The sequence below is a fragment of the Mixophyes fleayi genome, chromosome 6 (assembly GCF_038048845.1).
Source record: "Mixophyes fleayi isolate aMixFle1 chromosome 6, aMixFle1.hap1, whole genome shotgun sequence".
Classification (NCBI taxonomy): Eukaryota; Metazoa; Chordata; class Amphibia; order Anura; family Limnodynastidae; genus Mixophyes; species Mixophyes fleayi.
The window spans coordinates 11,481,358-11,498,123 of NC_134407.1; the positions used below are offsets into that span (position 1 = coordinate 11,481,358).

General features: G+C 39.5%; 2 protein-coding genes across 2 annotated transcripts in view; both read right to left on the reverse strand.

Annotated features, from left to right (window-relative positions):
- Positions 1-862: 862 nt before the first annotated feature.
- On the reverse strand, positions 863-8,574 carry LOC142160597 (alpha-2-macroglobulin-like protein 1). The gene is made up of 5 exons (XM_075215465.1): positions 8,423-8,574; positions 5,731-5,933; positions 5,425-5,640; positions 3,835-3,947; positions 863-971 (listed from the first exon to the last, which is right to left on the reverse strand). The coding sequence occupies exons 1-5, from the start codon at positions 8,514-8,516 to the stop codon at positions 863-865; spliced, it is 735 nt and encodes a 244-aa protein (XP_075071566.1). The 5' UTR covers positions 8,517-8,574.
- Positions 8,575-9,202: 628 nt separating this feature from the next.
- The window catches only part of LOC142160598 (alpha-2-macroglobulin-like protein 1), a 30,448-nt gene continuing 22,884 nt past the window's right edge, over positions 9,203-16,766 (reverse strand). The window contains exons 10-14 of the mRNA XM_075215466.1: positions 13,409-13,585; positions 12,346-12,427; positions 11,661-11,817; positions 9,741-9,815; positions 9,203-9,211 (exon numbers count right to left, since the gene is read on the reverse strand). Of these exons, the coding sequence (XP_075071567.1) occupies positions 9,203-9,211; positions 9,741-9,815; positions 11,661-11,817; positions 12,346-12,427; positions 13,409-13,585 (500 nt within the window). The remainder of the gene's footprint in view (positions 9,212-9,740; positions 9,816-11,660; positions 11,818-12,345; positions 12,428-13,408; positions 13,586-16,766) is intronic.

Consider the following 16,766-nt stretch of genomic DNA (forward strand, 5'->3'; position numbering starts at 1 on the left):
AGTTCTAACCACTAACCCACTTTTCTCTAGAATAAAAAGGGAATGGATGTGGAAGGTGATTTACAAAAGGTGGACTTTTCATCTTTTTTTACATTTTGCTTAGTTTTTTCCATTTCTGAGTGGCTTCCATGGAGTCGAATTTGGATCTTGCTTGAAATTGCTCTATGCAGGCTCTGAAGCGTATTTTACGCCAATGAACGGAATTGCATTCAATTTGTGCTTGGATACTATACGTATGTGTGCCCCTAACTAGCACAGAACCTGTTTCTGCAAGTAAGATGCACATTATATGTACAGTACGCATTAAAAGCATCTTGTTTAATGTATTAAATGTACAAAAAAAGTTGTTATTTAAAATCCATATTTTTATTAATGTTTTTAATTTTTTTTTATTATGTTTTGTTACTTCATTTGAACAGACACTTGTACGTATACTGCAGTCGGTTCTGTCTGTCTGCATACGGCAAGTAGTGTTTAGTCAGAGCGTAATTACACCCAGATTCAAATTGAAAAGTATCTTGAATATTAATATATTTGGCACTTTTTTTAAAAAGAAACTTGCGCGCATGTTGTGTCCGAAAAGGAATCAGGCCTAAAATCATTGCACCTCCTTATTTCAGAATGTCCTGGATTACGTAAAAAGACATTAAGGGCTAGATTTACTAAGCTGCGTGTTTGAAAAAGTGGGGATGTTGCCTATAGCAACCAATCAGATTCTAGCTGTTATTTTGTAGAAAGCACTAAATAAATGAAAGCTAGAATCTGATTGGTTGCTATAGGCAACATCCCCACTTTTTCAAACACGCAGCTTAGTAAATCTAGCCCTTAGTCTGGAGAACATGGGCCAAATCCACACAGTGGCTCATCTGGAATCTTTTACCTTTTCGGCTGTATTGTCAGATGGTTGGAATCCTGACAGCATTTCAACTTCAATAAGGACCATGTTGGAGAGAGTCCGGCTCCCGATGTAACTGTAGGAAGATCCAATAAACAGTCAGCTACTAATAATATAAACAGTTTTAGGACCACTTTAATACGTTAGTGGGTTCTGAGAATAGCTCACTTTGGTAGTCGCATGACCATTTGTGATGCATGAAAATTAAGAAACAACTGTTTCAAGAACTTTTAGGTCTTAGGATAATTTTATATTTGCAGTGTTAGGAACTATGCTCGGATTAGGGCTGCACTTAAATTGGGTTTAAGGTTAATACTTGGAGTAGATACAGATGTGGGAATTAGGTTCATTTTAAGACCATATGGGTAAGGATTAAGACTGGTGAGACATTTTCAGATTAGAATGTTATTTCACCCAGGAAATTTTAGGATTGCCTTAGTCGAATAATTTTTCTAAGCATGTACTTTTGTCGCTTTTAAACATGGGATATCCTGGTTTCTAGGACACCATGGGGTTGAGGTAGAACATATTTTATGATCTTCCCCTATCCAGGATCTATAACTAGGATATTTAATGGAGGGGATAGGACAATTGGCCTGTTTGCCAATGTATTAAAACTGCCCCGTTCAGCATATATTATTGATGTATTTAAAGAAAACTCCCAGAATTTCAGTTAGGAAATCCAAGTACTGCAGAAATCTTAGAGATCCGCAGTTACGTGGGGAATATTCTGGTCTGCTGTTTGTACTTTTCATGTGAGTTTTTAATCAGCATTCTAAAGAGTTCACACAAGCAAAAACCGAGATGAAAATCATAAATCGTAATCATAAATGAAATATAAAAAACACTTGAAAACCCAAACGGATAAGTTTATTAGCTTAATTCATTGTTGGCGACAGTTGCCGGCATGTCTATCACTAGCAGGTGAAAAATTATTCAAAAATTGTGTTAGATAGAAAGATCACAAGACTTTATATGCGAAGGTCAATCGAAATGGATTAATTGGGCAGCACAGTGGCCTAGTGGTTAGCACTTCTGCCTCACAGCACTGGGGTCATGAGTTCGATTCCCGACCATGGCCTTATCTGTGAGGAGTTTGCATGTTCTCCCTGTGTTTGCGTGGGTTTCCTCCGGGTGCTTCGGTTTCCTCCCACACTCCAAAAACATACTGGTAGGTTAATTGGCTGCTATCTAAATTGACCCTAGTCTCTCCCTCTCTGTCTGTCTGTCCCCCTCTCTGTCTGTCTGTGTGTGTGTGTGTGTTAGGGAATTTAGACTGTAAGCTCCAATGGGGCAGGGACTGATGTGAATGAGTTTTCTGTACAGCGCTGCGGAATTAGTGGCGCTATATAAATAAATGATGATGATGATGATGAATTGTCATCTCCTTGCTCTAGAAGCAATCCCCAGTAGCCACATAGACCCAGCAATAGAACAGCAAGCTGTTCTTGCACACTTTTTATCTTAAGTACCCATTTGTGGTTTCCAACTTAATATTTTCCTTTATTTATTATTTATATAGACAAGGTCATCTGCTTCATGTGGGGGTTGGGTCTACTGGAGAACATAAGACATTTTTAAATGACAGTGTGGCAATTATCACTGCTTCCTGTAGACCCGTCTATATTGGTCCCCCCCCCCCCCCCCCCAAGGCAATTTAGAGTTATTTAGCAGCCTGTCCACATAAAAATTAATGGAGCTGTCAAATCATTATATTTATTTAATAATATTAATCTACTCTAATTTTTACACAGGTGAAAACGGAACATGAAACCTGGTGAGCATCAAATGTACCAACTAAATATATGTTTTCTCTTTAGTTGTATAATACTTCTATTCAATTATAAATGGAGCACTAGTTATCCCAAGTTGATATACTCAGCTTTTCTGATATAGTTATCTGTAATACCATATAAAAAAACTGCATTCCTTGATGTTCATTTATTGACTTTGGTTAAAGATAACCTGACATAATTTAAGAGAACACAATGCTTGGTCCATATATAGAGTATAACCGATTAATTATAGCTTTTATAACTAGGGGCCTGATTCATTAAGGATCTTAACTTAAGAAACTTCTTATTTCAGTCTCCTGGACAAAACCATGTTACAATGCAAGGGGTGCAAATTAGTATTCTGTTTTGCACATAAGTTAAATACTGACTGTTTTTTCATGTAGCACACAAATATCAACTTTAAATTTCAGTGTACAAATAAGCTATCAAGTATTTGCACCCCTTGCATTGTAACATGGTTTTGTCCAGGAGACTGAAATAAGAAGTTTCTTAAGTTAAGATCCTTAATGAATCAGGCCCCAAGTGAGTATTCAAAATGAGAATAATTTTAAACCCTAGTGATTCAGCCTGTGATTCATGTATCCCAAGGTGTACCCTCAGATAGATTCAAGAGGTTCTTCAGTTAAACATGGCTCAATATAAGAATACATTAGTCATTAAATAATAAACAACAACATTAATCAAAGGGTATTATTGAAACCGTTAAATGCATAAGGAGTGGTTTGGTATCAACTTTATTAACTTAAACTTAAAAACATTCGGGCATACTTGATATAAATGTATACACATTAAGTATTACTTGGTAAAAATGAAATGGTACACACATTTAAGGGGCTATTTAATTAACTAACATTTAACAAAACATTTAGAAACACTGTTTGAACCCATTCCTATTACAAAGCATAAAACATTATCCATCATAAACCTCCCACATATTGAGGGAAAACCCTGTGGCTCTCAACCACCTAATACTACACTAAATATGTTCATAATAAAATGTATTTCTACTTCGTTTAAAGCCAGAAAAAAACAACTATTTATCATCTTGAATAAAAGGTGCCTTATTTAAACATTATTGGAAACAACAATAGACATTTTGCTGCTATTTGCAGACGTTTACAAAAATGTCCTTCTTAGCAGTACCTGGCGGTTATGACAAGTCTCTGTGCGCTGTCCTCGCCGCAATTCTCGATCTTGGCTGAAATACTAAAAGCCGCCAGATTGCCAACCGGCATCTCGTTGTATTTTAAGACGATCTGTTAGGAAGAAGGGTCTGAAGTTAGAAGATTCAACAACATCTGAAAGTGCCAATGAACTGCGGAAGGAAAGATGAGAGAACTTTGTAAAAAAGGGAAAATGTTGCTTATTATGGGTTGTTGGTTCTTTTGGGCTGTTTTGTTCTGTTACTAAAAATATAAATCTAATACAAGAATAACACAAAGACCTGACACCTGTCATTCTTGTTTAGTAGTTCTCTGGGCTGTACTACTGAAAAAAAATACATTTCTGTGAATATGGTTACAGTGTAAATATCCTATGGGATTTCTTTCACTTTTCTTTATAATATTTTGCCTGTGTTTTTCTTTTATCTATATGTTGTTCCTACAACCCAGCATGATTTTCTCGCATTTAGGTGGGGTGGTTTTAGTGAAGGGGAAGGGAACCAATGGCATGCCTCGAGAAGATGGAGGGGGGGTGGTGGCCACGCCCCATAACACATGACCATGACCCCTTCTCCCATATTCCCAGCATGAAAAGTTTGTAGGTATATATGTGGTTGTTCTTGATGATTTAGCTTTTTGTATCCAACAATTACGATTATTACTTTCAGTAGCTATTAACGTGCTGCACTCATTGTTTCTGCTGGCTAGTAATTAACTATGTGATAACCCAGTTAAACCATTATATTAGTCAATTTTTTTTAATATTTTGGACACACAGGCAACCAGTCTCCTGTTGGTGACATCTTGCATGTGCGTATGTTTGAACGGTGTCCTTGTCTCAGGCTCAAGTGCAGCTGTTTGAGATGGATGGAGAACTTTTGAGGGACTCTTCCATTTTGTATATATTGTATATATGTATATTTAGAAAATATATAATCTACCAATTACGGGGCCTGATTCATTAGTGATCTTATCTTCCGTTTTTTGCTTATCTTAAGCAAATCCACTCTGTGCATGCTCAGAAAAGGGAGATAAGAAGCAAAATCCACTGCGTAAGTGAAGAATTTCTTAAGGTAAGATGAAAATCCATCTTAACTTCACTCTTATCTCCCCGTTTCTTCTTAAAAATAAGCATCTTAACTTTTGCAAAAGATAAGATCACTAATGAATCAGGCCCAAGATCACTAAATCAGTTTTCCACTTGGACATGACAATATTTTACTGGTTAGTACGTGTTTGCCTCCAAAAGGTATCATTCCGGCTTCCTTCTTCTGCTATGTGTTTGTATTGTCAAGTAGAGTGATTTTAACTACTCCTGGAACCACTGCTACATTTGCAAACATCACTGCGGAGCTCTGTTATGTACAACCAACAAAATCCTTTGCCGAATGAGGTCAGAGATGGATTAAATGTACAGGGTGTGGCTAAAAGTATAATATTAGGTAGAGTGGTGACCATTTTGTCGGAGACCAATTCAATTGACTGACATGATGAGAATTCTAAGGCGTATTTAAAAACAACAGCAGTGTGACTGACAGGCAGACAGGGAAGAGGGGAGAGATTCTGTAACCTGGATGTAGACACAGCCAGTTCCAGTAATGCGTAGAGTGTATTCCCCAGGGATATTTGGCAGCTGTGCTGTCTGGAAAAGGAGCCGGTTGGTTTTATCCACTGCAAACTGTTTCAGAGACACTTGTCCTGCTGAGACCGTCACTGACAAGATGGATTCAGGGACGAAGGTGATTCTGGTGTATTTGGCTAGTGCTTGAATAGCCACAACTGTATCCTAAGCAGGGAAGATAAAAATGTGCAGATTAATCTGTGTAAAGTGCATGTTGACAAGTTTGTAATCTGTACACACTGCCGATGGCGGTACCTGGGTGGATGCGAAACCACCATTGGAATTCTGCTGTTTAATCAGCCAGCTGACAATCTGAGAGGCTTTAAGAATCTCTTCTGCTTTCAATGACTGGCTTGTGATCAGTGCCAGCAAAACGTAAGAGGACATCTCAATAGCGGCTGACACTGGCTGATATTGACCAGAGGATTGCAGGTTGTACGTCCAGTATAGGTCACCTCCTAGGAGAAAAAGTATCAACTGGATGTCAGAAGAATGGAACCTGAGGTTTAATCTACAATCAACACTGTCAATAATGTGTGTTCCTATTATTTAACCAGGAGCGCTCTGCCTTTATCTTTCCAAGTATCCCTGATAATAAACAATCAGCAACAATTATATCTGGCAGATGTACACTAAAAGGTCATGTGGTCACACCATGTGAGGGACGTGCCTAGTGCGTCCGAAGCTCTAGTCTAACACTACCCTCCTCCACTAATGTAAAAAGATCTTTGAATTGCACTGGAACATAGGTCCCAATTTTCCAGCAGTCAGTAAAAAAGGTACCTTTGGGACTGTCTATACAGAGACAGTGGGGAGATATGTTTTTTTTCTGCTTTCCTGCATCACAGCAAATAGGTACTTTGACTTATATTTAATAAGCTGGATTACCCCCTATTTGAGGTAGCCGTTGATGTACAAATGCCACAAGTTGAGAAATTCTGATCTACACATAGTAGAGGCAGCCATTTTGTAGACTACATAACATATTAATTTGAACACAGTCTATTATTCCACACAGGACTAGTGACATCACTGAGAAAGTAGCCGATCATTTCACTAGGGACCAGTGACATCACTGAGAACATAGCCGATCATTTCACTAGGGACCAGAAATATCACTGAGGCAATGTTAGTTCAACTTATAAAATGCCTGTCTCCATTTTGTGCCTTAGGGCTGTCACTGATTCCTATTGAATTAATAGACTTCATTTTCATGAGTACTCTTTCACTCCAGAAAATGACTTCTGACATTTGCGTTGAAGTGAACCTTTCCCCTACACACAGTGGAGGAAGCCATTTTGTCATGTGAGCAAATGTTTAACTATCAACTCACTAATGCCTCATCCTTCATCATTCAGTGATATCACTGGCCCTAGCAGGGTGTCAAGTAGATGTTTGTGAGCCCCAGTCCAAAATTTTGCTAGTGCTACTGAAGCAGACAAAGTCTCACCTCCTCCGGCTTACTGATGCTCCCTCTACTGATAAGAGGAGGATGATGATGATGATGATGATTATACGACTGTGACTGCTGTTATAGTCACCTCTAAGAAGCAGGCTATATAGTCAACTAACTATAAGCATCCATTTGGTTACTAAAAAAACAGCCACAGAGATTTTTTTTAGATTTTTTTTATGAAACACTAGTGGGTGTTTCAGAAAGCTAGAGTAGAAGGAATTTTCTGCATCCCTTCTGCATTCCTCCCTAGCTAGGAGCCCCTACGGTTACCATGATAGTTCCACCCCCAGTTTACAGTACATTGATAGGCTGCATTCAGATAAATATTGGTCCCACTCACAAAGTTAATGCCACCACTGCAAAAAGGCCACGGGTACACTTTTAGGTTTCATGTGTTATTTAACTTTTCCTTATTTAAATTCTACATGAACGTGATTATGTGGTATTAATGATGTCATGTGCCTTTTACGAAAACAAAAGAGGAGGTAGCAAAGTGAATATACTTGTGGTTGTTTTCTTTATGGGTGTGTCCCACAGAGTTAAGAAATATTAATTTATAATGTCCAGAGAATAAGAATAGATGGTAGGAATTGCATTTAACATGCAGAAAATTAGATTTCCATCGTCTCCTCCATGACACCAGATACCATGGGGTTAATCCAGCCTTCCACTCCAATCAGGGCAGAAAAGAAGACACCACTGGAAGCTACATAAGGTCCTTCCTCCATCCTCCAGGTTTCTTCTGTACTGTACTCTCAGTGAGCCAGGCTGGTAAATTTTGAGCCAGGAGGAGAAGGGGTCCCACAGGCTTAGCTTAAGGTAAACCTCACGGAGGCTTTGTGGTTAGCACTTCTGCCTTGCAGCACTTGGGTTATGAGTTCAATTCCCGACCATGACCTTATCTGTGAGGAGTTTGTATGTTCTCCACGTGTTTGCGTGGGTTTCCTCCGGGTGCTCCGGTTTCCTCCCACACTTCAAAAACATACTGATAGGTTAATTGGCTGCTAACAAATTGACCCTAGTCTGTGTCTGTTTGTCTCTGTGTGTCTGTCTGTCTGTGTGTGTGCATTGGGGAATTTAGACTGTAAGCCCAAATGGGGCAGGGACTGATGTGAGTGAGTTCTCTGTACCATACTTTCCCTCCTCCTTTTATTGCTGCTGTATAGCGGATACTATTATATAATTATTTTACCCTGAACAGCTCCCTGATTAGCTGTAATATTTCTCCTATTTTAATTTTATAGACACTGTAAAATTACAAATAGCCATTAACACGACAGTGGGTAAAATTTACCTTTACCCCCCACATTCATGCCTAATGTAAAACACAAGATTTGTTGCTTTTGACATTATTCAAGGAACAGCAGATTATCTCGGACAACCTAAATTATCTTTCCATTGAAATCTCTGTAATTGTGAATTAGAAACCTTTGTTATTAATTCATTTTTTTTTCCTTTCCTGTATCCCGCCCTCCCCCTGATTTACATTACCGGAGGAAACTGCCAGTGGGAACAGCTTGTCCAGAAGCATCTGCCTGGTTGGAGCGTCATTGGCCAGTGCGAAGGTGTATGCCAGGAGAGCCATGGTGTAGGGGTTCGACGACGAACTCACTTTACCTTTCAAACAGGATAAGGCACTACTCTGAATGAGCTCCTGTTAGGTTCAGAAATATATATTCAGTCACGTTCCCTACATAGTATAATTTCACAGTGGATCATATCGGCAAAGAAGTCCAATAATATTGTGTTGTCGGGCATTCTTTTTATATTTAGTTTTTTAATTTTGTGGACTTGAAGAAAACAGACAAATATATGATTACATATACATAAATACATACCAAATAAAAATATTAAAAGCATAAAACCATGAATATGTGCATAAAAGTAACATGAAACAAAATGAATTAAATGAAAACATCAACAACATCCAAGTCTAAAATAGCCAATCTGTAAAACACCAAAACAAAAGTGTAGGCGAGAAACACAAGGGTGGAGTATCCAAAATTAACAATTATGACCCAGACGCTCCCAGAATCTAAACAATGAGCCTTGGCGGCTCGGGCACCGCCGCGACTCATAACATGTAGTTGATTTCTCTATAGTATCTTGCATTGATTTTTACGGCTTCTATTGTGTGTCTTGTCTCTTACTTATCTCTATTTTGTTGTGTTTATTTTTTGCCGCGACATTGGGGATTCTGTGGCGCCGTATAAATAAAATGAAGGTGATTATATTAGTCAGGCTACTGTTTGAAAAATAATTAGATGATAATTAAGAACCCTGCTCGAGAGAGGGAGAAGATTCAGACAAATAGGTTTAATCGTAGGACACAAGGTATTGGTTGCCGATTCACTGTGATATCCTTCAGCCAATTAAGCTTATTAGTAGTGTTATACAGAGAAGTCAATATTGGAAAACCATGGTCAGCTGCACGGTTAGTGGTGGTTATTTCATGATTCAAGTCAGTAATTTGGGTTTTGGCACTGACCATCAATGGCAATGCTAAATAACTAAAGAGAGTCTTCACTGACTTTTAAACTAAGGTGAAAACTTATCAAAGCTTCTAAAACGGAAAAGAAGATGTGTTGCCCATAGCAACCAATCAGATTCTCGCTATCATTTATCTAGTATATTCTAGAAAATGATTGCTGTAATCTGATTGGTTGTTATAGCCAACACCTCCACTTTCCATTTTAGAAGCATTAATAAAACTACCGCTCAGTCTTTAAATCAGTGTAGGAGTGATTGTATGTATTATATAATAAACAACAGAGCAAGAGCCATAAATAGGGGGTTGTAATGTACTCACAATCCCAGGGGCCCCACCTTCAAGTAGGGCGGAAGTGATGTAGGCAGAAAGCGACAGGTCGTCCTCCACACCACCCTGAGGAAAAACCACACGGACATGTTAAACCTATTATTATGTGTCACATTGTTATTAAAGTAGCAATAACCCAATCTTTATTTTTTTCATTTATATGTATTTAGTGTTAATATTAAGAGATGAATGTAAAATTATATTTTTATTGCACCACTTTAAATAGCTTCCAGTTGTTACTAACTCTTGGTAAGTAAATTCTGCAACAAGAGAACCATTCGCTCTGTATCTGTCCCATAAACCCTTTATCGATTCCAAAAATTCTACAAATATAACACCAGGTAAGGGGAAGGCAGTCACAAAATATGCAAATATAATAAAACCTGTAGCTCTCCAGGTGTTGTGAAACTACAAGTACCAGCATTCCATGCCAGCTATCGACAGGCAAAGTATGCTGGGGCTTGTAGTTTCACAAAACCAGGGGAGCCACCAGTTTTTCAGACCTGTTATAGAGGATGTCTTTTGAGACAGATAGGCAATGCAGGCTGTCTCCGGTGGTTGGGTACCGGATAGGCAGGGCCATCCGTTCCGTCTAAGGTGTTTAGTGTTCATGCGCAATGTGGTCTGCCAAAAAGACTAGTGCATATAAACTTGCTTGTTCTTTACTGTGTATGAGTGCCGCAGTGCTGCATGGACGTGTAGTACATAACTCCTTGGGGGGAATTCAATTCCCCCCGAAGTACCGCCGCGTTAAACAGATTACCGTTATTACGGTAATATTAACCCGGCTTTCTGCTTGCAGCTCAGGGAGCTGCGAGCAAAAAGCCAGCGTTAAAACTACTGCAATAACGGTATTTACGTGCAGTATTACCATAATAACAGTGATAGTGGGCAGGCCGCGTTACTTTTTCAAGTAACACAACCAATTGAATTCCCCCCTTTGTGTACTATCCTGATTCCACAAGCTTGTTTACTAGAAATAATAAACCTAACCCAACCTTCTGGTTAAAAGAGGTGAGGATTAGCCGCCTTGCTCACATCTACTGACACCTGTTACAATCTAATAGGCATCTGCCAATATTTTCTTCTAATGATCAACTGACTCTTCAGTCCAGTGAATAAAAGGCTACTGCAAAATGGCAGACATCACTGATTTAATAAAGCTAGCTCATGTGGCACACAAAGCACATTCATAGCTGTTAAGTAACGAGTTTGTTGCTGACTTTATTTCTCTCTGTGTATTAAATATAAAATATATCTGAATTTGCAGTATAAATGCGCTGTATTTTTAATAGCGATGTTGAAACGGCAGCACTTCCCAATGTGGCACATAGTGTATTTCCCCTTTTCAACTCCTGAACCTTGCACTTATCTACTTGTGGGTGCAATTAGAGCAGGTCTCGCCAACCTGTGTCTATCCAGGTGTTGTGAGAGCCACAGGATAGCCAAGCCTGAAGTATTGGGTTTTATGGAAACATGCACCTGTATATTCTTTTGTGTGTGTTAATCTGCTGATGCAAAAAACATAGGGGTGGTGGGGAGACATTTTTGAAAACTGGTGCAATGGTAAGAGATGTTGTTGCCAAGCCAAATAGATTGCTTTTATTTTCTAAACCGCGCTTGAAAATTAACAAACATCTGATTGGTTACTATGGACTACATCAGCCGGTTCCTTTACGTTGTTTTTTTTTGTGTGTGAGCGGAAAAACTGTTTTCCCATTCCCTTTTGTGCGTCAGAATGCAGCATTTTTCAATGCTTAAAAATATATTTTTTTAGAAGCGTTGGACATGATAGAACCATGATCAAGTTTCAGCTTTGTGACATCTGAGGAACATATACTACGAGTAGCTTGTATTTGTGTCACTCAATAGGCTCCAGGCTTCATACCTTGAGACCCCCATGTCATGTACCTTCATGAGTGTGTGAAAGAGTTTCCCGCTGCTAGTAAAACAGCCGTCAGACTGCTGCTGGTTACCAAGCCAAGTCACTGTCTGCTTCAGGATGTCTTCATCGATATATATGTAATATTTAGCCTGGTAGAAACACTTCATCACGAATGCAGTGAGCCTGGGGACAAGGAGACTTCCATGAGAGGTGTAGAAAGTGCAATGGATATAGTGTGCACTGAGACCCTCAAATGTAATACTTCAAGAACAATAGAGTGGGAGAGTGTGCAAGAGAATGTAAAGACAATTGGAACTTAGAAACCATTGATGTTAGCCAAAAATAGCTACAAATTAGTACATGAATAATCCCTTTTTGCAATTTGGTGGTGATGAGTCCTCACATTTTTGCAATATTGTGATGGTATTGTAATGCAGAATATTATATAGGCAATGGATGGAAAGAACAATATGGACCATGGTTTGCTGGGCAAAAAGCCTCTCCTTTATTGCTTGCTGGAGAAATCACTGTTTTTTTACAGCGGTAATGTGGAAGATAATGAGCAGTGGTGAGGATGTCTACAGTAGGGAACTAAACCACAATAAGCAGACATTGTGAATGTAGGAATTCATGTTTGACAGAGAGGGAAAAATGGAAAAGTCAGGTAAGAACAAGAGTGATCCAAGTATTAGTTCCAGGTATAAATCTTACCAAGTACTCCCTATACCATCCGATTCTCCAAAGGCACTGAACGATCCATCAGAGTGTTTGTAGGTGAGCTCCTTCTGATATCCTAGTGACACAGAGTATGTTTTTTGTTAAAAGACAACTTACACTTACAATCACAACTGCCACTAACCCTCCCGGTTGTGAAAATTAATCCAGAGTACAGCCTGAATAAACAGCTAATTGTAATGTACAATAAATAGCACTCAAATATGTTTCAAAATTAATCTTCCATCTCTCTATCTGGTTATCATTGCAATAATAGAGTTATTTAAATTATCTGTCGGTGTGAACAGAAGATCTAGTGTGGAGTGACAAGAGTCTGGCTCTGAAAATCCACAAATCAGAAGTTTTTCTGGAGAACTGGAAGCAGTGGCTGAACTTGATATTTATGGACCCTATAGTAAAATATTGTTAGGGTCCCCATGAACCACCCAATGGTAAAATAGACACTTATAGACATGAGGCTTTGACAGTGGAAGAGGAACCCATCCGGCTTCAATTAGAAAGAAAATATAAAGTAGCACAGTTTAAAGCTACTTACTAACACTGCCACTGAGCAAATTGGGTTTGCATGCACTTCACAGTGGTGCTCGGACAGAAAGGTGCCTGATCACACCACACTGGGGCCCTGACCACATCATGCTGACCAGAACCATTGTTGGGGCCAAGAGACATGTTATATGCCAATACATTTATATTATCATTTACAGTTATTTAGCTTGATATAAAGACCAACTTATTCTGGTCTTATCGCAAACTAAAATTATAGTGATTCAGATCCAGTTAGTCAACGAGTAAGTAATTGACCAGACCTCAATCACATTTTATGTTCAATTTTTCTTTTCTTTTTCTTTATAATAACCTCCATTCCATCACCTACAGCATTCCTCAAGTTTGAATATTGTTCTTTTTATTGAAGGTGTAGGTATATGGACATTTGACTAGTCCAGGTGACCAGAAAAGGTATCTCCAGATATGTTTAAAAGTCCCCAGAGATAAGTTCCACCACCAATATAACCCATACGTGTCTACAGATACATCTCACCGCTCTGCAGGTAGCTTATGGCCTTTTCTTTTTGTGCCAGGGTTAGTTGCCCTGTGGACTTTAGATAATCCAGCACATATACGATGGGCGCCATGGTCAGCATGTTCTGCTCTCCGCACCCATAAGGCATGGTGATGAGCTGATCAAGGTTTTGCAGTGTTGATCCCAGGATGTCACCTGAAACAAAATTACACACACAATAAGGACATAATTATCTTCAAAGGGCAAAACAGTCAAAGGATTTACATTGTTGTTACTCTATGTATTGTTTCATTATGGTGCTTTGTTCTTTTATTAGTACTTTTATTTAGCCTTGTTTCATGATCATTCTTGCCATAGCTATTAATGAAAATTAGAGATGTTCACTGACCCCCGTGTTCTGGTTTTGGCTTTGGATTTGGATCTGGGTTAACTGCGTGTTTAGGTTTTGGTTTTGGCAAAGTGCCCTTGTGTGTTTTGGTTTTGGTTTTGGATCTGTATGTTTTAGAAAAATTGCTAAAATCACATAATTTTGCTCTTTTTTTATTTCTACATTAATATTAACCTCATTAACACTTATTTCAAGTCATTTGCAGTAAATTTGGACCACCTCACAGGTCACAATATTATTTTCATACACTTTCGGACAAATACTGCAGCGACCTGGCCGGATGCTAAGCGACAGAGCAATGACTCAAACACACGGCAACACTGGCACTCAGCAGTGGCAGAAAAGAAAAGTGGTGTAAGATGGAATTGTCCTTGGATCATGAAACCAGTTATGGTTCATTTGATTGCTCCACGTGTATCTTGGATAACTGTCGTAATTCTACAGCTAATACATGGCAATGAGCGCTGATCCCCCGGGATGCGTTCTTTTATCAGACCCAGACCAATCCAAGGTGCCAGAAAATGCACTAAAAAGAGCCACTGTAATTCCCAGCAAAAATCAAGTTCATCACTGAGCTTCAAATCAGCCCCAATTCCCACAAAATTATAATATAGTAAGGTACCTTTGAAGTAAAGTGCAGATTACAAACACTTGATGAAACAGCAGCAAAGTGGAAGGTAATACATATACACATCTATTTAGACGTCCTTGCTTACATTACTTCTGCAAGCAACGTTAGGGCAGCACGGTGGCTTAGTGGTTAGCACTTCTGCCTTACAACACTGGGGTCATGAGTTTAATTCCCGACCATGGCCTTATCTGTGAAGAGTTTGTACATTCTCCCCGTGTTTGCGTAGGTTTCTTCCGGGTGCTCCGGTTTCCTCCCACACTCCTTGTGTGTGTGTGTGTGTGTGTGTGTTAGGGAATTAAGACTGTAAGCCCCAATGGGGCAGGGACTGATGTGAGTGAGTTCTCTGTGGAATTAGTGGCGCTATATAAATAAATGGTGATGGTGGTGAACGTTGTTCTTTGTCATGGAAAACCCCTAATACTACAAATAGACCTAACGCAATGAACTAGGTTCATTGCGTATCGGAGCTTCTACACTGTAGAAGCTGTTTGCGGCGTCTCTTCAATATTTTTTTTTTAAACAAGCATGTTCCACCGTGGATCTTACAAATCTGGGGCCCTCCTGGCTGAAGAGAAGAAGACTTCAAGCAACAAGGGGACCCCCCTTGCCAAGAAGAAATGAAGACTGCAAGCAACAAGGGGGGCTTTTTGCCCAAGAAAAAAGAAGACATTACAAACAGGGACTTTTGGATTCAAATACGTTTTGGACATTTCAAGCCGGACTTTGGTAATTACAGATTTATTTTGGACTTGTTCAAACCGGACTATTGGATGCAAATTTATTTGGGACTTGGTTGACAACCATTTTAGGATTAAAAGCTGCTGACAACAGTGGTGAGTATAAGGGCATTTATTATTTTTAATAAAAATATGTGGTATAAATGAGAGTGTTTAATGTCTTTATTGTTGGTTTATTATTTTTATTAAATGTATGTGTTTTTAATGAGGGAGTGGTGGTTGATTTAACATTTTCTTTGGTGGAACTACAGGTCCCAGCCAGCCATGGGTGTCAGGGCATGTTGGCACTTGTGATTCTCCAAGTGCCAATGTGCTCTGGCTGCCATGGGTAGGCTGGGACCTGTAGTTCCACAAGTATCAGCATGCCCACACTGTTTATGGCACCCTGGCTAGCTGGGACTTGTAGTTCCACAAAACAAAATGTTGCATGTTTATTTTTTTACACTGATATCATCGTTTATTACCCTACACCCAATGCCCAGGGGTTTATGAAGAGCCCTAGTAGTGCTTTCAGCACTGGGATGGTTGTCCCTAGAGGGGGGCCCGCTCGATTTTTTCAGAGGACCCCACTCCCTAGGGAATCCAGCCCAGCACTGAACAGCCTGAGGTTGGTTGTCATTATGGCAGGGGGACCCCTGCCGTGTGTTCCCCTGCTATAGTGTCACCAACCCCGGCTGGTTTGCCTAGTGCTAGTTCAGTGAAAATCAGGGGGACCACATGCAAGTTTTTTCTCTGATTTTCACAGAACCAACAGTAGTCTTACAGCACTAGGGTTAATAGTGAATAGAGGAGGGACCCCACGTTTTTGTTTTTTTCTACTTTTATTTATTTTTCTCAGTTTTGACAGCTGCCGGGACCTCCGGCTGTATGACAGGCAGTGTAACAGTGATGTGTTTACAGATCACGCTGCTAGCAAGTATCTGGCGTGTTTTAAAGCAAACTCAGGAGAGTTTGCTAAATTGCAGCTGCATACATTTGAGACTTGTATGGCCAAAGTGGCAAACAGTTTAGAGTTTGATCTCTATCGATTTTGGAAATAGCGATTTTGACAGAAGTACATCTCTGGTGATTTTACATAAACTCTCAGCTTCATACATCTGCGAGTTTCAACTCTCCCGAGAAAATTGCTGGATTTGCAAAATCGCACCTTGATACATTTACCCCCAGATGTCAAAATGTGCTGAGTCATCTGCATCATCAATGAGTGTCTAAGATTTTGTTAAGCACACAACAGTATATAGCACATGTAGGTAGTATTGGCTCACAGCGGTAGCTGAAATTTAAAGTGGTGCAAGATGGATTTATCCTTGCGGCTTCCCACCCAACCTTATGTTGGATCTTAAAAAGGACATGCACACTTTAACAAACCAAGCACTTCAGTCACAAAAGTGCCACTCATTATGGCTGAAGTGCTTGGTTTGTTTGAGCCCCCACAAAACAATGTAACAATGGGCTTAAGGCACCTAAGGTAACAGTGCTGTTAACAAACTCTACTGTGGCAAGATGTTGTTGTCATCATCCTCAGCCTCACCCTCACCCTCACCCTCATCAGTTTGTACATCATCCATACACATTATTAATTCATCACCGCTGGAATCCACCATTACAGAAGTCTAAGTA